Here is a 27,723-nt window from a genome sequence, read left to right as displayed (position 1 = left end):
AGGTACTGTACAGGAGGCTGCAAATGCAACAAAGTACACTAACAGTCCATTGGATAGGACTCAATCCCATGGCTGAGACATGCTTAGAATTACTAGATTTGATTTTGCAAGTACTCAAATAAAGCATAGTGTTGGGAATTTTATATTTTCAGCAAACTAAATGTGATAAGCACTCCTTATAAGAATCCCCTCGGGGCTGAAGTTTTGTTTGTTTGTTTATTTGTTTTTTTGTAAGAAAAATGAAGCTTATTTTTATCAACTTTTGGAAAATAACTTGAGTGATTCAATAAAAATCACTTGTATATGTATAGTACTCTGTATTCTGTTTTGACAGATTAGAAAATATTTAATAAGAAGATACATACATATTTCAAGTGATTTTCTAGGAGTAAAAAATCACACCGTGATTATGGTTTTAATTTTATTATTGAAGACCTTAATGTTTCTCTTTTTTTATAATTTAATTTTTTTTTTTAAAATTACGGTTGACATACAATATTATGTTAGTTTCAGGTGTACAGCATCATGATCAGACATCTATATAACTTAGGAAGTGATCACCCCCGTTAGTCTAGTACCCATCAGTCATCATAACATAGTTATTACAATATTATTGAATACATTCTCTTTGCTGTACTTTATAACCCCTTGACTATTTTTATAACTGACAATTTGAATTTCTTAACTTACTGTTTTTCTTAAGCTATATAAATTATATTTATTTTAAACTTTATATTTCTGAAATCTTAGCCTTAATTTTGTATTCTTTCTTATGCTTATAGGTTTTTGCCAATGAAGTTAACTCAGAGGAGGTAAAATCCGCTTTTCAGGATTTCCAACATAGTGATTATGAGGATCTTTTTAAAGAGACTACAGAAGGGTATAACTAATATGCTTATTTAGTTTTCTATTTATTCCTATTCATAGCTAGCCCTCTGAGTGGAGACACTGAATAATGGCCCTTAAAAGTTTGATATATCTTTTTCAAGATATAGCTCTTCGTAGTAAGTACAACTTGATTTGGCTAGAAATAGCATATATTGATGATACTAATACAAGAAAAAGATATTCCTACAGAATTCAATTTCTCTATCATCTCAGCAATTCCATGCTTGCTTGATGTAAGGTAAAGCTCAGTACACAGTGACATTTTATTAGAAATTATATCTGTTTCCAGAAAGAAACACAATGTGCTGCTAGAAACAACTGGACTCTTGGCATTGTGAATTCTTGGTACTTTGTATGGAAAAAAAAAAGGAACCAGGAGAAAAACAAAAGAAATGACAACTTTCATGTTTATAAAATGTTCAAATTTATATGCAAAAACATCAAATAAGGAAGTATTATATTGAGTTATTTTCCCTTAGAGATTTCTAAGTAACATTAGTTATAGTCACTGGAATAGCACTGCATAAAAATGTGTATAGTATAAACCTTGTAAGCACAACTTTCAGAAATGCATTAAATGAACAAATAAATAATAGTAATTCAAAAGGCATTTTCAGATACTATTAAATGCTAATAGTATATACTAATTAGTAGTTACTAATTATATTGCTGAGCACTGGGTACAAATGCAAAATATTACATAGTTCTCGCTCTTTGGCTTACAGTTTTATTCGGGAAACAGACATGTAAAAGACAAATTTAAATACAATGTGGTAAATATTATTATCAAGTCCAAGGACTGTGAGTACAGAAGGCACAAAAATATGCAAGGGGGGTAGTTCCTTACCAGCTCTCTGAAGAAAAGATATTTTGGTTGGATTTAGGATCTTCAATAAATAGAAATCTAGCAGGTGAAAAGAGAGCGAAGAAAATTTCAAGCTGGGGAAAATTTTTAAGCAAAGGTAAGGCGTTGTGAAAATATCTTTTAAGGGTGAGAAATGTTATGCATTACGAGTTGTAGGGTGTGTATGTATTGGAATGCCAGAAAGCTTGAGAAGATGAGAGGTAAAGCCAAAAACATAATGTGAGCCAGAGTGTGAAGAAATCGATATATGTGAAATCAAGGAGTATACATTTTATTCTGTCTGTTAGAATGAAAATAAAGCACAGATGGAGTGTCTATCTATCTGTCTATCCATCCATCTCCTATCTAATCAACAAGGAGGATTTCTGGTAGCAAGGTGGAAGATAGCTGGCAGGAAATAGAGAATAATTAGGTGTTTACCGTAATCCAAGAAAAGATGAGAAGGAGAAAGAGAGAGAAACCTGAAATTACCACAGAAGCAAAAAAAAAAAAAAAAACAAACAAACAAACATGAGGTACATGAAGGAAATTAGTAGAGATGATGAAAAAGTAGGCAGGGACCAGATTGCTGACATCTTAAATTTATGTGTCCAGTAAGGAGCGTTGGTTTATCTTGAAGTCAGTAAGCAGGTATAATTAAATTTGGATTTTAGGGAGAATTTTCTCTAGACACTGGAGATTAGACTCAGAAGTGAAATTATAAGGCTTTTGTTAAGCGGGGTTGCAAATAAAAGTGCAACAAGAGCCAAGCAGATAGCATAAGTAAATACATTGAGTAGTGAGGAGTTGGAAAGAAAGCAGAAAGCAAGTATGGGCTAGTATTTGAAAAATCTATTAGAAGTAGAGCAGTAGTTAGATGGAAATAGAAAGTTTAAAGCGTTTTCTATGTTTTTGATGAGAGAGAACCGAGTATCCTTATAATATGCAAGAATTTGGAGATAGGGAGAAATTGCTTATATACATAAAGGTAATTATAGAAAAATGTCTGAGAGGAGACAGAAGGCATGGAGTTAGAATGTGGAAGGATTAATTCTGAACGGGTAGAAAGTAAGGAGTGATGAAGAATGTTGATGCATCTAAGTATACATTTTGAAGGAGAGTACGTTGAAAGAATTCTTGTTTCTGGCTTGTATTTTCTAGAAGGGGCTCCTTTTTTATGAGAGTGGTAGTTCAGAATTAGCTGCAGTGGAGGAATGGTAGAGGAAACCAGTCAGTAATATACCAGTATTTTCCAAATGGTTCTCTGCTGATGTTAGACCTGATGACCCTAATACTGTTTTCCCACAGCTAGGTAAAGGAGGAAAGAAGGTGGATAGATCCAACGTGGCTAGTTTGCAAGCCAGGTAAAACTGGGAGAAAATGGAGTTTGTGATCCGACATTGGGATTTTGGGGTTATCTCTTTGGAAGTGGGCCAGTTTCAGGTGTTGACAAAGGAAATGGGAGGCTGAACTGAAAGGGAAGTGAATGTTAACTTAGTAATTACTGTCGATTATCAGAGGTTCTTAAAGGTATGCATTCTTTGACACCATGAACAAATATATAAATTTATCTTCTAGTAAGAATGAGCACAGCATGCGGACAGCTGGTGGCTCTTTCCTCAGAGACAAGAGGAGCAGTGAGCGTGAAGGGCTAGCAGGGCCATCTCAGAGTGTTTCTGCTCGGCTTCCCGGTACGACTTTGTCCTGTTTCTCCTAGCACATTCCTGAAGAGGCTGTATTTCAAAGGCATGCACAAATAAATTTCTCATATAAATGCAGGAAAGAGCCAGGAAAACTTTTAAAATGGGGAAAACATGGTTTTCTAGGATTTTCTTCTAAAAATTAAGAAAGTGTTCCACAGCCCACATTCATAAGGACAAATTTCTATCCTTTCTTTATTTTAATATATCAAATGTGTCATTTTAATAAAATGAGCTATTTACATGTTCTTAAACTAGGGATTATAGATTTGTACAGACTTGAATATGACATTCTCATTTCCTAAATTTTAATTTGTTGCACAGTATACACTTTGTAACTTTGTTGTGGGAAAAAAGGAAATAGAATGATGTATAATAAAATAAATCATAATACTGAAGAGTATTCCAAATTTTTTCTATGTATATATATTTCCGTTTATATATAATATAAACGTAAATATAAGCATGAATTAATATGTTCATATATATATAAAACTTTTGTTTGTGAGGTTAGGGAATCACATACATATCTCAAAAACTTTGGCGTTAGAGGATCTTTAGAGATCACCCATTTCAGCCTCCCATCAAGTGCCAGAATCATCTTCTCTAATAACAGTTTTTTAATTTAAAACATGTCAAATCTAATTAATGCAATATTACACTCTGCAATTATTAAAATACAAGTCTTTACAAGAAATCCTGTTAAAGTATTGAGGTATAATTTGCATGTGCTAAAATCCCCCCTTTGGCATACAGTTCTGCCAGTTTAGACCAAGGTCTCCCACCGCCATCGAGGTGTGTAGGACATTTCCTCCACCCCTCAAATTATTGCCTTATGAGGATTCTTGCCTCCAGTCTCACCCGTATCGGATTTAGATGATACTCAGATGAGACTTTGGATTTTAGACTTGAGAGCTGATGCTGGGCAAATTAAGACTTTGGGGCTGTCGGGATGGAACGAATGTAATTTGCATGCGGAAAGACGTGAACTGTGGGGGCCAGGGCAGGAGGAATGCTATGGATTGAATGTTTGTGTTCTCCCAAATTTGTATGTTGAAGCTACAATACCCAATGTGATGGCATTTGGAGGTGGGGCCTTTAGAAAGTAAGTGAGTTTGAATGGGGTCCAAAGGTGGAACCCTCATGAAGGGACTGGTTTCCTTGTATAGGGGTAAAGGGACTGGTAAGGATGCAGGAAGACAGCAGCCGTCTGTAAACCAGGAAGAGGGCATCCACCAAGAACCCAAGCATGCTGGCACCTGATCTTACACTTCCAGCCTCCAGCACTGTGGGAAATAAATGTTTGTTGTTTTAGCCGCCCGTGTATGGTAATTTGTTATGGCAGCCCACGCTGACCAAGACAGAACAGACACCACCGGGCACTTCACAGAGGAAGTACGGAAAGGCCTTCAACCTAATCTTGAATCAGGGAAGTGAAAATTAAATGACAGTGAAATAACAATTTATACTAGATAGTTAAAAATTAAATATCGTGCCGGTAGTCAGTATTGGTGAATATGGGGCACAACAGAAGACAACTTTGCATTTTTTAATGTTCACATATACTCGTAACCCTAGCAGTTCCTTTCCTAACTATTTATCTTAGAGAAAGTCTTTACCTTCTGCTCCAGAAGACATATGTAAAATATTCATACCATCCTTATTTGTAATAGCTGTAAACTGTAAAACGAACACAAAAACTTTTGAAACTACATGTCCTTCAACACTAGAATAGATGAATAGTTGTGGTGTATTTGTATGCTCTGAAACTGAACAAACTCATCTAGATGTAGTCTCAGCATAAAAGTCAAGATTTAAAAGAAAAAAGGATTCCATCTATATTAATTTGCAGAATATGCAAAACAGCATATGTGGTAAGCACAACAAACCAACAAAATCAAAGGAATGACAGTACAATCCAGAATGGTGGCTTTTCCTGAGTAGGGGAAGGGCACATGGTTACATGAGGGCAATGTAATGTTCTCTTTCAAATTGAGTAGGATATTGTTGTCATTTTATACTTCAAAGATATTTTTAACTGTTATTTTGTACCTACTCAGTGTTTGAAAAAATATTTTAAAAGTCCAAATTCAAAAAAATTAAATTACAAACTTAATATATGCTTATATTAATAAAAGTCAATACAAAGAGATGTAAAGAAAAAGTAATTTCTTTTCATCATTCAAAATCTTGACTCAGAGGTAACAAATATTAAGTTTCTCTATGAACATAAAAAAATATAGATTTTTCTTTTTAAAGTTTAAATAAAAACTGTGCTATATATTACTCTGTTACCTTATTTTGTAGACTTAAACTATATCATGTGTATAGGTTAATGCATATTCTAACATCATGTTGATAGCTGCCTAACATTCCATTTTATAGAAATGCTATAAGAAATTCACCCATTCTCAATTTGATTTTTTTTCTTTTATTAATCAGCAACATATATTTTAAAACATATTTCCTATGTACTTTTATATATGAAAATATATGTTCCTATATAAAATATATAAAATATATATAGGAACATATATGTTCCTATGCAACATATATTTTAAAAATATTTTATATTTCCTAATGCTTTAATTTTGTTAGAGTCCATAAAGTAGGATTGCTAAGTCAAAGTATATGGTCATTTTGTATTTTGGTAGATAATACCAGATTCCTTATCAAAAGGTTAGAGCAACTTTTTCTTGCTCTAGCTATTTAGAAGGGTCCAAGTTCTCACATTCTTATCATAACCAGATAATCCTTTTTCTAATTTTTGCCAATCTGATGGATGAAAAATAGCTCTTCCTTATTACTCTAATTCACATTATTCTGATTGCTAGTGAGAGCAATTGTATGTTTATTAGCCTCTTCTTTCATTTGCATATTTATATCCTTTGCCCATTTTTTCCCCTTATTAATTTGTAGGAACTCCTCACATGTTGGAAGTCTTAACACCTTGTCTGTCTAACAAATATATTATAAATTCTCCTCCTACCTCATACCTTAAGAAGGGAGACCTTCATATGGAGACCCCATACACATTCTGGGTTTCTAGAATGTTTAAAAGGTCATCTTTACTTGAAGAACGTACAAACACTCTCGTAAAATTTCCCAGGACTTCCTTTCTTCCTTCCTTCTTTTCTTCCTTCCTCCCTCCCTCCCTTCCTTTTCTCCATTCCTTCTGCTTAGGTCACTAATCTGTCTGCAGTTAATTGCTAACTATGGTAGAGGTTTAGAAAACTCACTAGACAGTTATACCAGCATCATTCATGAAATAAACCACCGTAACAAACTAAATTTAAATACATTTTTATGATATGTTAAGCTCCCAAAATATTTAGATACTTTCCTGTTCTCCAAAATTTTTCACTGATTGACTTATTTGTTCTTGTGGACATATTATTCTGTTTTGATTATTATAGTTCTAAGTAATATCTAGAAAGGTATATCCTCTCCTTAATTTTTTAAAAATACTTTTTTGTAGCTTATTTGGGCAACTTAGTGCTACATATGGAATTTGAAATTATTGTTTTTCAATTACAGTTGCCATTCAGTATTATTTTATATTAGTTTTAGGTGTGCAACATAGTGGTTAGGCATTTATATAATTTATGTAGTGATCCTGCCGGTTAGTCTAGTACCCACCTGGCCCTATACATAGTTGAAGCAACATTATTGACTATATTCTCTATGCTGTACTTCACATTTCTGTGACTATTTTGTAACAACCAATTTGTATTTCTTAATCCCTTCACCTTTGTCACCCAGCTCATCAACATCCCTCCCCTCTGGCAGCTATCAGTTTATTCTCTGCATCTGTTTTATTTGTTTATTTTGTTCTTTAGATTCCACATATAAATGAGATCATATGATGTTTGTCTTTTTCAGTCAGACTTATTTCACTTACAATAATACCCTCTAGTTCCATCTATGGTGTCGCAAATGGTAAGATTTCATTCTTTTTTATGGCCGAATAATACCCATTGTATAAATGTACTACATATTCTTTATCCAATCATTTATTGATGGGCACTTGGGTTGCTTCCATATCTTGGCTATTATAAATAGTGCTGCAGTGAACATAGGGGTGCATACATCTTTTTGATTTGGTGTTTTGGATTTCTTCATGTACATACCCAAGAGTGGAATTGCTGAGTCATAAGGTAGTTCCATTTTTAATTTTTTGAAGAACCTCCATAGTGTTTTGCACAAGGGCTGCACCAGTTTGCAATCCCATCAACAGTGCAACAGGGTTCTCTTTTCTCCACATCCTTGCCAACACTTGTTGTTTGTTGATTTATTGATGACAGCCATGTGAGGTGATATCTCATTGTGGTTTTAATTTGCGTTTCTCTGATGATTAGTGACCTTGAGCATCTTTTCACATGTCTGTTGGCCATTTGTATGTCCTCTCTGGAGAAAGGTCTCTTCATGTCCTCTGCCCGTTTTTTAATTGGATTGTTTGGTTTTTTGGTGTTGAGTTGTACGAGGTCTTTATAAATTTTGGATATTAAACCTTTATTAGTGTATCATTGGCAAATATCTTTTTCCATTCAGTAGGCTGTCTTTTCATTTGTTGGTGGTTTTCTTTGCTGTGCAAAAACTGTTTAGTTTGATGTAGTCCCATTTGTTTATTTTGTTTCTGATATATCAAGGAGATATATCAGAAAAAAAATATTACTAAGAGCAATGTCAGAGAATTTATTGCCTATATTTTTTCCTAGGAGTTTTATGGTTGCAGGCCTTACATTTAAGTGTTTATCCTTTTGAGTTTATTTTAGTATATGGTGTAAGGAGGTGGTCCAAATTCATTTTTTGCATGTATTTGTCCACTTGGGTTCTGAACACTGTTCATTAAATAGATTGTCTTTACCCCAATATATATTCTCGCCTTCTTTGTCATAGGTTAAATGACCATTATAGGCATGGGATTATTTTGGGGCTCTCTGCTCTGGGCCATTGATCTGTATGTTGGTTTTTATGCCAGTTGCATGCTATTTTGATTACTATAGCCTTGTAGTATAGTTTGATATCAGATTGCATTATACCTCCAATTTTGTTCTTGTTTCTCAAGATTGCTGTGGCTATTCAGGGTCTTTTGTGGTTCCATATAAATTTTAAGATTTGTTCTAGTTTTTGTGTTTGTTCTAGTTCTGAGAAAAATGCCATTGATATTTTGATAGGGATTGTATTGAAGCTATAGATCACATTGGGTCATACAGTCATTTTACTGATGTTAATTCTTCCTCTCCATGAGCACAGTATATGCTTCAATTAATTTGTGTCTTCTTCAGTTTCTTTCTTCAGTGTCTTATAGTTTCCGAGTACAAGTTTTATCTCTGGTTAAATTTATTCCTAGGTTTTTTCTTTGATGCAATTGTAAATGGGATTGCTTTCTTAATTTCTCTTTCTGACAATTCATTATTGGTATATAGAAATGCAACTGATTTCTGAATATTATTTTTTATTCTGCTACTTTACTAGATTCATTTGTCAGTTCTAATAGTTTTCTGGTGGAGTTTTTGGATTTCTGTCTCTCTAGTATCACGTCATCTGCAAATAATGACAGTTTTACTTCTTTTTCCATTTGGATGTCTTTTATTTCCTTTCCTTGTCTGATTGCTGTGGCTAGGACTTCCAGTACTATGTTGAATATAAGTGGTGAAAGTGGCCATCCTTGTCTTGTTCCTGATGTTTAAGGAGACATTTTAGTTTTTCCCCCGGTTGAGTATGATGTTAGCTGTGGGTTTGTTGTATATGGCCTTCATTATGTTGAGGTGTGTTCCCTCTATTCCCACTTTGTTGAGAGTTTTTAACATAGATGGATGCTGGATTTTGTCAGGCATTTTTTCTGCATCTATTGATATGATCATATGATTTTTATTTTTCATTTTGTTTATGTGCTGTATTATGTTAATTGATTTGTAGATATTAAACCAACCTTGCATCCCAGGAATAAATTCCCATTGATTATGGTGTATAATTTTTTTTTAATATATTGCTGAATTTGGTTTGATAATATTTTGTTGAGGATTTTTGCATCTGTATTAATCAGGGGTATTGGCCTATAATTTTTATTTATTTATTTATTTATTTTGGTAATGTCTTGTGTGGTTTTGGAATTAGGGTAATGCTGTCCTGATAAAATGACTTTGGGAGCATTCCTTTCTCTTGAACTTTTTGGAATACTTTGAGAAGGATTGGTTTTAATTTTTCTTTGAATGTCTGGTAAAATTCACCTGTGAAGCCGTCAAGTCCAGGACTTTTGTTTGTTGGTAGCTTTTTGATTATCGATTTGATTTCATTAGTAATAATCAGTCTGTTTACATTTTGTATTTCCAGTTGATTCAGCTTTGGAAAATTGTGTGTTTCCAGGAATTTATCCATTTCTTATAGATAGTCCAATTTGTTGGTAACATTTTCTTATAATCATTATTTCTGTGGTGTCCATTGTCACTTCTCCTCTTCTATTTTTGATTTTATTTCTTTGGATCCTCTCTCTTTTTTACTTGATGAGATTGGTTAAAGTTTTATCAATTTTGTTTATCTTTTCAAAGAACCAGCTGTTGTTTTCATTGATCTTTTCTTATTTTTTTTTGGACTTTATTTAATTTTTTTCCACTCTGATTTTTATTATTTCCTTTCTTTTACTCACTTTGGGCTTTGTTTGTTCGTTTTCCAGTTCCTTTATATGTAAGGTTTTATTGTTTATTTGATATTTTTCTTGTTTCTTGAGGTAAGCCTGCATTGCTGTGAATTTCCCTCTTAGTACTGTTTTTGCTGTGTCCCTCAGGTTTTGAGTCATTGTGTTTTAATTTTCGTTTGTCTCAAGGTATCTTTTGGTTTTTTCCTTGATCTTGTTGTTGACCCATTCTTTGTTTAGTCGCATGTCATTTAGCCTCCATATGTTTGTGTGTTTCGAAATATTTTTTCTTGTAATTGATTTCTAGTTTCATGCCATTGTGGTCTGAGAAGACACTTGATATGATTTCAGTTTTCTTAAATTTACTGAGACTTATTTTGTGGCCTATCATGTGGTCTATCCAGAAAACGTTCTCTGTGCACTTGATTGTGTATGCTGCTGCTTTGAATGAAATGCTCTAAAAATATAATTTCAATCCATCTGTTCTAGTGTGTCATTCAAAGCCTTGTTTCCTTGTTGATTTTGTGTCTGGAAGATCTGTCCATTAGTGTGAATGGGGTGGTTAGGTCCCCTACTATGATTGTATTACTATCATACTCTCCCTTTATGTAGGTCAGTATTTGCTTTATATATCTCATAGATGCTCGTATGTTGCATGCATTACAAGGGTTATATCCTCTTTTTGTATTGACCCCTTTATCATTATGTAATGTCCCTCTTTGTCTCTTATTATAGCCTTTGTTTTAATGTCTATCGAGAACTCATCTTAGAAAAAGTGCTATATACCTCATTGCTGAATATCACTATGGTTACCTTCGAAGTACTCCCCTTAGGAAGCTATGCACTGATGCCAGCACCTAGTCCATCCTTCAAAGCAATTTTGGAACTCTTTTTCTGGAATGGCCATCAGAGCTGTCATTGTCTTACCCTTGATGTCCTGAATGTCATCAAAATACCTTTCTTTCAATATTTCCTTTATCTTCAGGTAAAGAAAGAAGTCACTGGGGCCAGTTCAGGTGAGTAGGGAAGGTGCTCCAATAGTTATTTGTTTACTGGCTAAAATCTCCCTCACAGACAGTGCTATGTGAGCTGGTGCATGGTCGTGATGCAAGAGCCATGAGTTGGCGAAAAGTTCAGGTCGTTTTCATCTAACTTTTTAATGCAGCCTTTTCAGCACTTCAAATAGTAAACTTGGTTAACTCATTGTCCAGTTGATACAAATTCATAGCAAATAATCCTTCGGATATTAAAAATGGTTAGCAACATTGTTTTGACTCTTGATTTGGACTGAGGGAACTTTTTTGGTGGTAGAAAATTGGCTGACATCTATTGTGCACTTTGACACTTTGTTTCAGTGTCAATTGGTACACCCATGTTTCATCATTGGTACACCTGTGATAGCACTGCCCAAAACATCGTCCTGCCTCTCCAAAAGCTCTTGGCAAACGTCGACTCTTCTTTGCTTTTGTTCATCAGTGAGCAATTCCAGGACCAGTTTTTGTTTTGTTTTGTTTTGTTTTTAGATTTTACTGGGGAAGAGGAACAGGACTTTATTGGGGAACAGTGTGTACTTCCAGGACTTTTTTCAAAGTCAAGTTGTTGTCCTTTCAATCTTAGTTGTGGAGGGTGCTGTTGGCTTCAAGTTGTTGTCCTTTCAGTCTTAGTTGTGGAGGGCGCAGCTCAGCTCCAGGTCCAGTTGCCGTTGCGAGTTGCAGGGGGAGCAGCCCACTATCCATTGCGGGAGTCAAGGAATCGAACTGGCAACCTTGTGGTTGAGAGGATGCGCTCCAACCAACTGAGCCATTTGGGAGCTCAGCGGCAGCGCAGCTCAAGGTGCCATGTTCAATCTTAGTTGCAGGTGGGCGCTGTGGTCGCTGCCCACCATCCGTTGCGGGACTCGAGGAATTGAACAGGCAGTCTTGTGGTTGAGAGCCCACTGGCCCACGTGGGAATCAAACCGGCAGCCTTTGGAGTTAGGAGCATGGAGCTCTAACTGCTTGAGCCACCGGGCCGGCCCCCTCCAGGACCAGTTTTGCACACACTTTTCTCATGCTAAGATTTTCAGTTAAGATTTTCCTAGCTGTTTCTCTATCAATGTTTACTTGGTCTGCTGTGCTTCTCACAGTCAGCCTATGACTTTGATGCACAATTCGATGAATTTTTGCAATGTTTTCATCAGTTCTGGTCATTACTGGCTACCCTGACCTCTCTTCATCAGTGACTCATTCTCTCCCCTCAGAAAAACATTTAATCCATTTGTACACTGCCGTTTTCTTCATGGCATTATCCCCATAAACTTGGACTAACATGTCCCTGATTTCACTTCCACTTTTGCCAAGTTTAACAAGAAATTTAATGTTTGTTCATTGCTCTAACTCAAGCTCTGACATTCTTGGAACAGCACACAAAAACATGCAACAACAATAACGAACACTACTCAGCAAGACACCGCTGCATGTCGACACAAACACAGCTGTGAGACACTGATAGACCAAGGTTATGAAACCTTACCGAGCTGTTTGTACAGTGCTGCCGATGTAAGCGCACAGTGGCAAGTTCACGAACTTAATTGTCAGACTCATAAGTATTACTACCTAACTCAGCTTTATTTTTCATTTCAGTCTCATGAAATACCTTATTCCATCCCTTTACTTTCAGTCTGTGTGTATCTTTTGATCTGAAGTGGGTCTCTTGTAGACAACATATGTATGGGTCTTGTTCTTATCCTTTCAGCAATGCTATGTCTTTTGATTAGAGCTTTTAATCCATTTAAATTTAAAATGATTATTGATAGATATATGGTTATTGTTATTTTATTATTCATATTTATGTTCCCCTCCTTCCTCTTAATGTAGTCCCTACAACATTTCTTGTAATACTGGTTTAGCTTTTTCTTGTCTGGGAAGCTCTTTATCTCTTCCTCAATTTTAAATAATAGCCTTGCTGGATAGAGTAGTCTTGGTGGTAGGTCCTTGTCTCACATCCCTTTGAATATTTCGTGCCAGTCCCATTTTGCCTGCAAAATTTCTGTTGAGAAATCAGTTTACATCTTATGGGAGATTCCTTGGAATTAACCAGTTGCCTTTGTCTTGTTGCTTTTAGTATTCTCTTTGTCTTTAACTTTTGTCATTTTAATTATGATGTATCTTGGCGAGAGCCTCTTTGGGTTCATCTTGTTTAGGACTCTGCTCTTCCTGGACTTGTATGTTTGTTTCCTTCACCAGGTAGGGAAGTTTTCAGTCATTACTTTTTCAAATGACTTCTCAATCCCTTGCTTTCTCTCTTCTTCTGTTATCCCTATGATGTAAAAATTGTTGCTTGATGTTGTCCCAGAGGTCTCTTAGAATATCCTCATTTTTAAAAAGTCTTTTTTTCTTTTCGTTGTTCTAATTGGGTGTTTTGTGCTACCTTGCCTTCCAAATCTCTGACTCCTATGCTTCATCTAGTCTGCTCGTGATTCCTTCTAGTACATTCTTCATTTCAGTTATTGTATTCTTCATTTCTCTCTGATTCTTTTTTATGGTTTCTATGTCTTTTTTCATGCTTATTATTATGCTTATTATTTCTTTGTTGAACTTCTCACTGAGTTCAACTATTCTTTCCTTAAGGTCATTGAGCATCCTTACAACCATTGTTTTGAACTTTGTATCTGGTAGCATGCTTTCCTCCATCTTATCTAATTCTTTTTCTGGAGTTTTCTCTTGTTCTTTCATTTGGAACATATTCTCCCTCGCCCCCCACCCCCCATTTTAGCTGCTTTACTGTGTTTGTTCCTATATATTATTAGGTAGATGTGCTACATCTCCAAGTCTTGGCTGAGTGGCCTTATGTAGGATGTGCCGTGTAGGGGCACACACAGTCTCCCTGGTCACCTGTACTGAGTGCTCCAGGAGTGGACCTTGTATATTGTGTGTGCCCTCCTGTTACAGTTAAGTCTTTATTGCTGTTGGCATGTCAGTGATTGAGGTTAACCTTCAGGCTGACTGGCTGTGGGTTTTGACCACATCTACAGCTTATGGGCTGCTGTGCAAGGGGGCTTACACAGTGGAGTGGGATTCACTCCAGGGGGCTCTGATGCCTGCAGAGCCCTTTGCATGTGCCACTTGTGGGGCTAATTGGGTGGTGCTCTGCTGTGGTCTGAATCCAGTCTCTAGGTATGTTGGTTCCAGGTTCTCTTGGCAGGAGCTCTGGTGCAGGCGCAGGTCAGCCACTGCCTGTGACCAGCTAGCGCCTACCTGGTAGGAGTTGCAACCCATCCACAGTTGGTCTCTCTTTGTGCTGAACCTGGAGACGTGGGAGAGGTCACACTGGGAACCAAGGATGGCTGCCACCAGTACTGGGGTAGCTCTGCAAAAGCCCAGGACATCCCAAGGTCTGCGGCTGCTTGCTGGCTCCCATAAGGCTCATTTACTGATACAGCTTTGAGCAGTACATGATTTGGTTAGGAGGGGTTTCAGGGAGTCAGCAGGGTGCAATGAGTGGTGTTCACCAGGTTAATATAGATTCTTGTTTGATACCAGTGCTGAGCCTGTAGCTACTGAGCAAAGTCTTAGAGCATATCGAAGCCAGCTACCACCCGTCTGGGGCCCACAGATCCCCAAGAATTGTCCAAGAAAGAGTGCAACATGTGTGGGGCTGGCTGCTGGATGAAAAAGAGCCTCCTGTATTGTGCAAGTTGGATGGGGCAGTATCCTAAGGTGTCACCAGGGTGGAGCGAGCAGAGTTCACCAGGCCAAAGCAGATTCAGATTTGGCTACACAGGGGAGGGCTCAACACAGGAAAGATGGTGCCCATCTGCCACAGCTGTACAAAAGGAAGATTCTACACGGGGAAAATGGTGACTGTCCCTTCAGTCTTTTTCCCGAAGCCACACAACTCAGTATCTCTCTGTATGTCTTTGATGCCTCCCGAGTCACTGTCCCTCTGGCAGAGCTTAGGATGAGTGCCTGTGGGTAAGTGAGTCTGTGCGTGGGCCCTTTAAAAGGATGTCTGGGTTCCCACCCAGTTGGTCAGAATCCCCACAACCAGATATTGTGGAAGCTCCTGTTCCTAGCAATGGTACTCTGTCCTGCGGAGGCCGGTGTGGGGCTGGAGTCCCTCACTCCTTGGGAAGGACCTCTACAACTGAGATATTCCTCTTGATTCTCAATCGCCACGTGCAGGTATGGGGCATTTTGCATCTTTGTCCCTCCTATCAGTCTCGATATGATTTCTTCTCTATATCCCCAGTTATAGGACTTCTTCCCTTCAGCCAGACTTCATATGGTTCTCCAGGTTGATTTTTCTATAATTTAGTTGTAATTTTAATGTGGTCACAGGAGAAGGCAAGCACACTGTTTATCTACTCTGCCATTTTGGAGCTTCCCCCTCTTTGAACATTTCTTATAGTGCAACTTTGCTGCTAATGATCTGTCTCAGTTTTTGTTTGCTTGTAAAAGTGTTAATTTCTTCTTCATTTTTTCAGAAAGATATTTTTGTTATAAAATTTTGGATTGTTTTCTCTCAACATTGTTTATGATAAGCTTTTTGGATCTGAATCTTGGTGTCTCATTTATTTTGGAAAATAAATCCCCACCCATTATTGTTTCAAATATTTATTGATTCTCATTCTCTCTCTCTGTCTCTCTCTCTCTCCTATTTTGACATTCCAGTTAGAGGAAGATTAGTCTGTGTGATATTGGCTTGTAGTTCTTGGATGTTCTCTTCTGTGCCCTCCTTACTCTTTTTTCTCTTTCAGTTTGAGTAATGCCTATTGACCTATTTTTAAGTTCACTAATTCTTTTCTTGCGGTATCAAGCGTATTGATAAACCCATTGGTGGCATTCTTTATTTCTATATTATTATGGTGTTTTCCATTTTTAGCATTTCTGCTTGATTTTTATGCTTTATGTCTGTCTGATGCAATTCCCCATTTGTTCATGCATGTTGTCCACTTTTCCCACTAAAGCCTTTAGCATTGATCTTAGTTATTTTAAATTTATTGTCTGATAGCTTTAACATGTATTTCTTATCTCTGGTTCTGTTCATGGCTTTGTCTCCTCTGACAGTTTTATTATTTTTTTTTCTTTTTTAGCTTCTTTGTGTGTCATATAATTATTTTGTTGTTGAAATCTGGATATTTTGTCTTCTAGAGACTGAGGTAAATAGGAATAGACATGCCTCTTGCTTTGGTAGGTAGGTGTTCAGTGTGAGGAGTTGAGATAATTTAGTTAGGAATTCACCTGAGTTTGGGTTTTGACGTTGCTCTGGTTACTCTCAGTGTGCCACCAGTTTCAAATTCCTGTATTGTTAACTTGTGGTTGGAATGGAAAATAGCACGCCGGAGGGTTTACCTCAATGTTTACTATGCTCTCTACTTTAGATCTCCCTCTTATACCTGCACCTCTGAGAAGGTTCCTGTCTATGGTCTGGTCCATTGCTTAGCAATAGAGTGCTTCCTAACCTGGTTGAGGGAGGGGGTGGCATTCTCTGTTGTCCCTGTTCAGCCTGGTTAAGGTGCATATCCCTGGGATGGTGCTTTCTCAGTTACCCCGCCCTTTCTTCAGGGGTAAGTAGTATGCTATGGTCTGATCCCAGATGATTGTCTTCTTTCTCCATCCCCAGTGTTGGTGGGCCTTAACCTGTGCTTTGAGCGTATTAGGGTTTGCTGCCCTCTTCTCAACTTCTTATGCTTTTGGTCCTTAGGGGAGATAGTGAAAAAGAAACTGGGTGGGGCTTCATGCCTGGCTTCATGCCTTTCCCGCAGAAGGTGCTGCTCCCCTCTCCAAACTTGCACCATAAAGGAGAATTTCTTTAGTTGCTCACCTTGTCCCCACTATTTCTCCTGAGCTTCTGATGTCCTTATATGCATTATCTTTTGTTTGTTTTTTCCTTTTATTCTTTTCATTAATTTATATAAATATGTCTTTGTCTTATAAATAAGTTCATTTTCAACTGTCTACTTTGTTTCTTGCAGTGTTTAATTATTAGTTCTGTAATCATGTACTTTTGGCTTTTATTATGTCTGTAAACTGATTTTTCACTTCATTTTGTTGGTTTGTCTTATTTTTGTATTATTATTTAAAATAATTAATATTCTTATTACTTCTTCCTACAGATGGTAGATCTACAAGTTAGGTTATGTTCCATTCAGAATGTATTAAAACATTTTGCATACCGTATTGTATTACTCATTTTCCCCCCACATCTCGTGTTTTATTTCCATCTTGTTCACTAACATGTATAGCTCTGTATCTCTTTGATTTTGCTCATTGAGCATGAATGAATTCTTCTTGACTCTCATTCCACTTGATTTGCATCTAGTTATCCTTCATTATAAACTATACATTGAGGGCTGGGTTTTGCCTGCATACAAGGACAAGTATGTAGAAGGATTGGGGGAGAAGGAGTAGAATGCTGAAAGGGTGTTGTTGAATTGTCATGTGGCGTGTATTGTAGATCAGCTTACTCAACTTTGACTATACTCTCCTCCTCCTGCATCTTCCTGTACGGCTCCAGAAGGAAAACTGAAAATTATATTTCCCAGGTAGCCTCGAAGCTAGTGTAGGTTTGACGAATCGTATGCACTTAGCAAAGACTGAAATGTGTAGAGAAGTACCCATGTTGCTGACATACACTATGGCACAGCAGGCATGGCATTCCTGGTGCTTCATTATATCTGTGGTGGGACATTACTCGAGTCAGCAGTTGTGGCGGTGACTGTCTAATTCCTCATGGTTGCTAAGGTAGTGTCATCCAGGAGCCAGTGGTTAGAGCAGTTGTGTCCAGCTCCCTCAGATTCCTCATGGTGGCAAAAGTAGCACTTTTCTTGGCAGACCATTCTGTTGTGTTATTTTTGGATCATAATGGGGAAGCAACCTTCTCTTCAAACCTGCCCAGTGATGATGTCAGCACCCAGTAGCTAATGACATCTCTTTCTGTAATGATCGCTATTCAGATCTATAGCTGAAGCCTGATCTGCACACCTTGTTGGAATTCTTGGACCAGTTTATTCTACAATAAAAAGAAACCAAATTCAAAATGACGTTAACAATAAAGATATCTATTTTCTCCCATAATGTAAGCCCAGAGGTAGGAAGTATTCCAGGTTCAATATCATTAGTTGCTCAGTGCTGTCATCAAGAACATATGTTTTTTATTCTCTCCCCCCCCCCATATTTGCTATACTCAGCTCATTCCTTTTACGGTCACAATAGGGCTGCTTGTGATAATCAGGGCCTATGCTTCTGAGCAGGGGATAAAGGTGGGACAAAGGCTCGATTGTCTTACCCATAAGCCCTAAATAAACTTCCCCTTGCTTCCCGTTGGCTCAAATCACCTACCTAATGTTGAATTATTCACTGGCAAGGGGATTATTGTGAAATGATCACAAATGGCTTTAATTAACGATGAGGGTAGACTCAGTGTTGGGGAGTCACCGACTGTGTCCATCGCAGGCTTATACCTTTCCTTTCTGCCTTCTCTCAGCTTCTTTTTCCAGCAAGGCTGGAACACAATGGAAGGAAGCTCTAAGGGTTTTACCGTTGGGGATCAAAGATGATCAAAATGGCTTCTACTTTTGTGAGAATTATCTCCCCTTTTGCACTTCCTAGTCTTCTCATACTACGTTCAGAACTATCTGTGAAATTTTTTTAGGATTTCTGTGACAGTCTCTCCCAACCAACAACCCCTCACTCCCACCTCTACAAAAAAAGCTTTCAGGTATAGTAATGTTCCAAGACCAGAGGAGTTGCCCAGGGCTGTGCAGACCTTTATAAACTTCCATCTCTTTTTTATGTCTATTCTTCTGCTAAGTGGCTTCTTGTATATTTTTTGCTGCTATTAACTTGATTTTAGTTCATATTATTTGGCTTTGGACAGAGATTTTGAGAATGGTTTCACTTGATCATTTTACTTCAAAATTCTGAAATTTTAATATTCTTTTAATATTTACTTCTAGATTTATTACATTTTGGCCAGTGGACATAATGTGTAAAATTTCAGATGTGTGGAATCTAGACTGTCAACGTGACCTAAAAGATCATCATTAAAAAAAAAAAAAAACATGATTTCATGTGTGGTATTAAATAGAATGTATTTTCTTCTGTTGTTACTGGTTATAAATATAAATATAAATATATTTCTATTGATTGCATCATATAGATCCTCTCTATCCTTGGGAATTTGTGTGTTTGTGTGTCTGTGTGTGTGTGTGTAGTGTGGTGTTTGTGTGCATGTGTGTGTGCATATGTACTTAATCTGTTTTACAGTAAGAGGTGTGTTAGACTCTCCACATCCTCTCATCTCAGACTCCAGGGGCTTCCAAATACTGGTCTCAGGGAGGGGAAAAGTCTTGCACATGCTTGCCTTGGCATAATTGTCAATACATCCACCCAATTCACATTATAAAACAGAAAACTTTTCATTTTACTGCATCTGTTATATTTATAGCATTTACAGTTTCCTCCAAGAACAGTGGATTTAGTGTAATTTCAAGGTAAATAGTCATGATTTTTCCAAAACAATGATACTTTCTTTCAAAGTAACAGACTCTTCACTTCTGGAAAAAAAAAATGTCCATTAATCTTTTAAGTGGCTGTGCCTTTACTTAAAAGAAAACAAGAACAACAATAAAATCTCCCTGCACAGACATACAGGTAAGTTACAATTGTGAATTTTTCTCTTTCTTAGGTATGCAAATTGTTTCTGAAAGGGAGCTAACTCAGTTGGCTCAGTTTCGACCATTAATATTCAGTTTTCATGAGCAGTCAGCCATCAAGAATTGCTTTATAACACTTCAGAAAAAAGTAGGATATGAAATCATTCAGGAATTTATGGTAAATATTTTGGTCTTAACAAATGTCTGTGTGATTTCTTTTTCCACGTCACTACCAGAGGGTTTCTTTTCTTTTTTTTAGATTGAGTACATTGTTCTTATTTCTAAATATTAAATTTTTGAAGTAATAGGTGTACACAGTAAAAATGTCAAATAGCACGAAAAGTTATAAAATGAATAAAGTCTCCCTCTTTTTCTCCCTTGCCTTCCTAGGCCCCCTTTCCACTATTAAGTTTGTCATATAGACTTCCAGAAAAATTGTTGACATGTACTTTACACACTATGCTACCCTTTATTTCCTTTTAAACAAATTTCCCATGTAAGAAATAATTTCCAAATATATTATCAGCACATGCAGCTCTATCTCATTAAGTGTTGAACGGTAGTTAATTATATGGATAAAGACTTTTTGTTTTTAAATAGTCTCCAATGATGGATCTTTAGATTAGTAAATGCTATTGTGAACAGCAGTCAGCCCTATGTATATGCATATGCATATGTGTGCATATTCTTCAGAACAAATTTCTAGAAAGACGACCGGTAGTTTGTGCTATCAAACTTTTGGATCTTTGCTTATTTCTTAAATGACAAATGATTTCTCATTGATGATGTAAAAGACATTTGTTTATCTGAGAACAAAAGAATAGCTTTCCATATGTTTTTAAGACTTTCATATTTATTTTCAGTGAACTTTTGTTCCAGGTTTTTTGCCCAATGTTCTATTTATTCTTTCTCTTATCAATTAATAACTCTTTATATAATGAAGACATTATCCCTTTTATATGTTATATGTGGTAACGTTTTCCACTTTGTTGTTTATGTTACATACTTGTATACGTGTGCCTGCCTAGATTTACTAACGAGAAATAGCTAATTTGTAGTGGTCAAATATGGCAAGCTTTTCTTTTTGAGCTTCAGAGTTTTCTGTGTTTTTTAGGAATTCCCCTTTCACTCTAGGATCATAATAATTCTTTCACGTTTTTTCTAATACTTTGATGATTTTTGTAATGTGTGAGTCTTTGATCTGGCTAGAATTTAACTTGTTTAAGGTATTTGATAGGGACCCGGCATTATATAGCCATACAGTTGTCCCAAGGTTCTCTGCAAACTTCTCTTCAGTGATGTTAAATGCTACTTTTATCATATACTGAAGTCCCACATACATTTAAATTTATTCTTGGACTTTTTCCATTGATTTGTTTATTCACATACTGGTACCAAACTCTTTTAATTAGCATAGCTTTATATTATTTTTACCATCTGTTAAGACTAGGTTTTCCTCATTATTTTTTTTTTACAAAATTGTGCTGGTTCTTCCTACAGATTTTTTTTTTTCCAAGTTAACTTTAGAATTGGTTTGCAGAAAGATTAAAAAGGTAATCTGATTATATTATCCCACTGCTTAAAACCATCACTGGCTCCTCATGCCCCATGGCACGAGTTGCCAACCCTTTTTTAAAGACTTGTGATGCCAACTTGGCTACCCAATAGTTACCGAAGAGCTTTAAAAAGTACAGGCTCTAAAGCTTTTCCACAAATAGAGTAGGACTAGATATATCTCAATTTCTCTTGTATATGAAACAAGGCCTTCCAGGTAGTTTTACCCTTTGGGCTAGATCATGTGCTCTTGTTACCATACTATTCTCTGTTTCCCTAGAGGATGTATATGCCTCCATGCTCTTATTCCTGCCCTCTTACCTGGAATGGTAGCCATTCACCTCTGCTCTTCTTTCCTTCCACACATGCAGACTTTCATGTGAGTAACTTCTGATGACTCACGAAGGCCCACTTCAAATGCTACTTCCTTTCTAGGAGCTTTCCTTCCTGTCTCTTCAAGGACAACCTAGAGCTGTCATCTATAATGGTGTCCCTGTACATTGTTTATGTGTCTGACTCTCCAACCGCTCTGTTAACTCCTTTAGGATGAAGCCATTTTCAGATTCTGATTCATCTTTGTATGCTAAAACAGTGCCAAATATATGCTAAATGTTCAGTAAATGTTTGTTGAATTTGTGCTTGGTAAAGAAATTTTTTTGAAGGGAAGAATTCTTTAATTGGTGTCCTAGCCGTAATTTCTTCATGGGACAAGGAATAAATTGTGAGACTATTTATATATTTTTTGTTCATATGTTTATATAATTTTGTTGCTGTTATTTTATTATTTTTGTCTATAAAATGATAGATTTATGGGTAGGTCCTAAGAAGTGAATATTCTGTATTGACTATTATTTTAAGGAAAGTTGAAAAATATTGATGTTCAAGGTAAAAATGATCTCCAAGAGTTTAACATTTTCTTACCAAGTAACTTGGTGATTGACATCTGAAATCTGAGATATTTTCTATAGTACTTTTTAAATGGTGTTCTGATTTCTCCACTTACCGTGCAACACATTTAACATAAGTTCATGTCATGTCGTGTTAAGGATCATGAACACTAAACAAAGTCAGATTTATTTTTATTTTTATTTATTTTTTGTTAATAGTAAATACATGACTTATATTTCTTACCTTTTAAAGAATTTACAATATAAGAGTCTGCCTGGTGAGTTCAACTTTGGGAATGAACCACGCAACAGAGACAAAAACAGATACCGAGATATTCTTCCATGTAAGCTAAAACTGATTTTATTTTTCTGTTTGTATTTGGGAAAAGATGAAAAGTGGGTTGTGTGGCTTTTAGTGGTAGGCCTTTTGATCTGTGACCTTCCTGAGGAGCTGTAGCAGTGGGAGGCCGGGGCACATTTTTGGATATGCTAGAACATGGTAAAGGTCAAGTCTTCTATTCCAGGTGTGTCTTCCAGCCACTGTCACAGGTTTATTTGCAGAAGTCCTTCAACCTTGTTATTATGCTCTGCTACTTCTCAAGCTATGGATCATCTAAAACAAAGTCTAATAGTCTGAGATGTCTGTCACTTTTGGTAGCCCAAGCCCTGATACCTTACCTTCCCTGGCCATTTTGTTTAGACACGCAGATACAGTGGGGCTGTTGATGTTCTTTGTTCTGGACAATGAAGCTGTCAGTCTACCAGCAGAAGGCTGCCCTCTGAGTGTCTCCAAAAGGCCCTTCACATTACCTCCCTGTGCTGAGTGAAGCTAGTGCCACCTTCCTCCCAACCCAGTTAGTTACTCATAAGATTTATCTGTCCCAGGCCATCCAAAGAGCAGAAACAAAACACAGTACAGTTTTCATCTTAGGCCGGAAATCGCATTCTAGGCCTTACATTCCTTTCAGAGTCAAAATTTTTCCAAGTTAAAGAACAGTTTTTTTTCCCCTCCAACTTGACCTTCCTCCTTTATTATACCACTTATTTAATGCAACCACCCAACCATCCAAACCAGAAAACTTTGAGTCATCTGCAGTATCCAAAAGTAGTCACAAAGCTCTTTTGATTCTCCCTCCTTGGTCCTCTGGAATCCTTTTCCGTCTCTCAATTCCCACTGCTGCTTACGAACCCTTAGATTGATCCTGTTTCATCTCTCAGCTGGCCTGTCTCCACTCCCATCTACTCGCAGCAGCTACTGAAGTGATTTTCCTAAAATGCAAATCAGAACATGTTACTCTTTTTTTTTTTTAAGCTTTTTGCCTCTCTGTTTCAATCATGGTGAAGTTCTTTAGCAAGGCATGCATTTTACCTCTTTAGCCTCAGCTCTCCCACAGAACTTCCTTTGCTTTCTGGAATTCATCATTCTCTTTCTTTTGTCTCCTAACCTTTGACCCTGTGGTTCTTAAAGAACCATCCATCCTGTCTCCTTTGCACAGGTAATTCCTGCAATCTTTCAGAGCTAGCTCAGCCAGACCTTTCTTGTTTTCTTCAAAGCTAGATTTGGTATTTCTCTAATAGTCTCTACCATCTTGTGGCTACTCTCCCCAAATTATCAAACTATATTTGAATTACCTAGTTATGTTCTTGTTTTTCCCACTAGACGTAAGGTGGTTATAAAAATCAGACTAGAACATGGTGACAGCCATCATTGAATAAATACCTTCATGTTTAGTTGGTTCATTTAGTTCTGAAATAACTATGATTATAAAATCAATAAGTACTTTTTCAAGATAGTTAAAATCATTTATTCTCTCTTCTATAAGGAGAGTGTAAAGAAGTGCATTAATGAATATTTCTAAAATCAGGGTGATGAATCATTATCAGACTTTTTTAAAAAGAACCATTATTTTAAGAGAGAATGCGAACAAATTTGTTCTATTCGAGAGATTAGAGGTTCCGATTATATAATTCCTACCCGTACACGTGCAATTAGCCCTCAATGAGACTGAATGCTAGCAGACCTTTAAAATGAGCCTCTTGGGAGTATAAGAAATTCATCTTAGGATATGGGTATATTGAACATTTGATCTGACTTGAACTCTTTATTGTGGGTACAAGAAGAGGAACAACTAAAGAGGTGCAAAGATATGAAAACTAAAGTTAAATGATTAAAACTAAGGAAAATCATGTAAAACTTTTTGACTTTCTCTTAAAAGAAAATCAACTGTTATTTGACCCAATTCTGGTTTGAAGTCCGCCGATTTATGTTCCTCATGCTGCAGTGTAATTTAATTTAAAATTAGCCTACTTAAGTGACAACCCTGGAAAGTTTCTTTGATTTCTTCACCACACATTTCTGGAATTAATAGAGGAAGTTCCTGAAGAATCATAACAAGGAAGCCAAAGAAAAAACTAATTTTCCCTCCTCTTCAAATGCTGAGAACACTACATGGGGGAATTCCCACATCCTGGGACACTGTAAGTTCAGGCAGTCCTCACTTTGCATGGCTCCCATATGCACAAATTTCAGTTACTGTGTTCAGTTAAATAACACCAGCCCCTCAACAACATGATTCAGATAGCAGTAATCACCATATATTAGCTAGGAGTAATTGCATAAAGTACAAACTTCACCGCTAACTCTTCTGTCCACAAATTACTATATAAATAATAAATGCACATCTTCATCAGTGATAAACCATGTCACTTCTTTTAAAATATGTCAGCAGTTCATCACTGTGTACTGGTTATTCAGCTCATGACAGACAGCAAAGTATGTTGTCGTGTTGCCTCCTTATCTTTCAATGATAAACCCATATAACATTTTACTGGATATGGATAATCAAAAGAGGGAATTGACCAACAGAGATGAAATTGAAACAAAAAAAGGGAAAAATGGAAATGAAATTCTAGTGGAACATAGAATTATAGAAGAAATAGCTGACCAGGGAAATATTGACCCTCCCACCACTCAAGACACTCCAGATATGAAGCCAGAAGAACTTGTTGAAGGGGAATTCATTGACATGAATGAGGAAAGTGTTTGTGACACAAAGCATGAAGGTGTCCTATAGGAAATGATAATGGCAAAAAAACTTCACATTAAATAAAATATTGGTGCTATTCCACAACATTGTAAGTGCAAAGGATAAAATGGTGGAAACTTATCCAAACTAGGGAGTATGATAGTTCACCAAGGCATAGAAAAAATGCTCAGTGTGTATTGTGAGTTATGTGGTGAAAAGAAGAGGCAAACACTATTCAAACTAGTCTTGATAAGTTTTCTTTTTTAACAAAGTAATTGCTCTAATTCTCAATGTTTCTAATGTTTTAAATTCCAGTATTATAAGTATTATTTTTGCTATTTTTCCACTTCCCTGTACATTTATAACCAACAGTAAAAGGGTTTCTAATGTTTTGACAAACATTTTTAAGGGTTATGGAACAATCATAATTTCCCCCCTTGGTTATTAAGATCTTTAAGTTGTTAATTAAGATTATTAACAACTTCAGCATGCACAGTCAAATTTATGGGCCTGTACTACCATGCAAAGCAAGAATGGACTGCATTATGTAGTCCAGGAATTTTCAAGTGTAAAGACATTTCTATAGCACTTTATAATTTGCAGCATTTAAAAATGGATGATCTTCATAAAATTCCTCTGAAATATACCAGTCAGGTATTGTTATTCTTGTCTTATAGATGAGGGAATAAGCTCTGAGGTTAAATGATATTTTAAAGGCTAAAAACAGGAGTGGAGCCATACCACATGTCAGGTTCTCTGACTCCTGGCCTAGTAAAACTTTTTCTGTTACTTGTCTCTGGGTCAAGATCTACTCAGAACTAACTAATAATGATAGTGACTTAGATTTCTATTAGTTTTCCACTTGTCAGACCACATTTAACACATATCAAATGCTATCTACAGTCACATCAGGAGGACAGAGCAGATGATAACATCTGAATTTAAGGATGCAAGTCAACAAAGTTAACCTTTCAGTAAATGGTCCTGGACAATTGCATATTCTTATACTACAAAATGAACTCTGACCCTCACCTTCTATAAAAATTAATTCAACATAGATCATAGGCCTAAATATAAGATTTAAAACCATAAAATTTCTGAAGAAAACCTAACAGAAAAAATTAGTGTCCTTGGGTTTGGCAAAGTTTTTCTAAACAGGACAGAAAAACCCAAACTATAAAAGAAAAAAAAACAAATTGGACTTCATCAAATTAAAAAAAAATTGCTCTTCAAAGCACACTGTTATAAAAATGAAAAACAAGCAACAGACTGAGAGAAAAATACATTCAAAACATTTATTTGACAAAGGACTTGCATTTAGAATATATAAAGAATTCCTACAACTTGATAAGAGGACAAATAACCCAAAAATAAGTGAGCAAAAGACTTGGGCATCACTTCATCAAAGAAGGTATACAAGTGACAAATATTGAAAAGATGCTTAACATCATTAATCATTTGGAAAACGTGAGTTAAAACTATAATACTATATCTTTTCACACCTACTACAGTGGAAGAGAGTTTAACAGTTCCTTATAAAGTTAACCATATACCTACCATATGAAGCAGCAGTTCTACTCCTATGTATTTACTTAAGAGAATTAGAGTAAGAGTTGGAAGGAGGGTGGTAGAAGAGGAAAAAAGGGGTCAAATGTATGGTGATGGAAGGGGAACTGACTCTGGGTGGTGAACACACAATGCGATATATAGATTATGTATTATAGAATTGTACACTTGAAACCTATATAATTTTACTAATGTCACCCCAATAAATTTAATAAAGATTAAAAAAAAATTAAAGCAGAATACTAATGTGGAAAAAAAAAAGAGAAATAGAAACATATGTCTGCATAAAGACTTGCATATGAATGCCCATATCAGTTTTATTTGCAATAGCCAAAAACTGAAAACAAATCAATGTTCAATGGTAGGTGAATGGATAAACAAATGTGATATGCCTACACAATGGAATTACTACTCAGCAATAAAAAAATACCAAACTAATGACACATTATAGACTGAATTTTGTTTCTCCAAAATTCATATGTTATAGTCCTAAGCCCCCCAGGACCTCAGAATATGACTGTATTTGGAGATAGGGCCTTTAAAGAAGTAATTAAGTTAAAATGAGGCCATTAGGGTGGACTCTAATTCAACATGACTGGTATCCTCATAAGAAGAGATTAGGACACTCAAAAGACACCAGGGATGCTAGGGCACCAAGGAAATGTAAGGTCATGTGAGGATGCAGCAAGAATAGATTACAAAGGGGCATGAGAACATTTTAGCAGTGATGGAGATGTTAAATTATCTTTATTGTAGTGATGGTTTCAGGGGTGTTTATGTAGGACAGTTATACTTCAAGTCTGTTAAATGTTCAACGTCTTGTAGTTTTTCAATTACATCTTTTACCTCTTTCTCTAAATTTATTCCTAGGTATTTTATTCTTTTTGATGCAATTGTAAATGGGATTATTTTCTTAATTTCTCTATCTTTTTCTTTTTTTAAATTTCTCTTTATGATGGTTCGTTATTGGTGTATAAAATTGCA

At 36.2% G+C, this 27,723-nt stretch overlaps 1 protein-coding gene across 1 annotated transcript in view; it reads left to right on the top strand.

Moving 5' to 3' along the window:
* Positions 1-27,723, top strand: part of PTPN20 (protein tyrosine phosphatase non-receptor type 20) — a 55,031-nt gene that overhangs the window by 6,201 nt on the left and 21,107 nt on the right. The window contains exons 3-6 of the mRNA XM_033129983.1: positions 783-880; positions 3,311-3,423; positions 19,739-19,884; positions 22,401-22,491. Coding sequence (XP_032985874.1) covers positions 783-880; positions 3,311-3,423; positions 19,739-19,884; positions 22,401-22,491 — 448 coding nt within the window. The remainder of the gene's footprint in view (positions 1-782; positions 881-3,310; positions 3,424-19,738; positions 19,885-22,400; positions 22,492-27,723) is intronic.

Source organism: Rhinolophus ferrumequinum, chromosome 16 (genome assembly GCF_004115265.2).
Source record: "Rhinolophus ferrumequinum isolate MPI-CBG mRhiFer1 chromosome 16, mRhiFer1_v1.p, whole genome shotgun sequence".
Classification (NCBI taxonomy): domain Eukaryota; kingdom Metazoa; phylum Chordata; class Mammalia; order Chiroptera; family Rhinolophidae; genus Rhinolophus; species Rhinolophus ferrumequinum.
The sequence above is the reverse complement of the archived record's forward strand: the minus strand, read 5'-3'. Positions and strand labels throughout refer to the sequence as shown.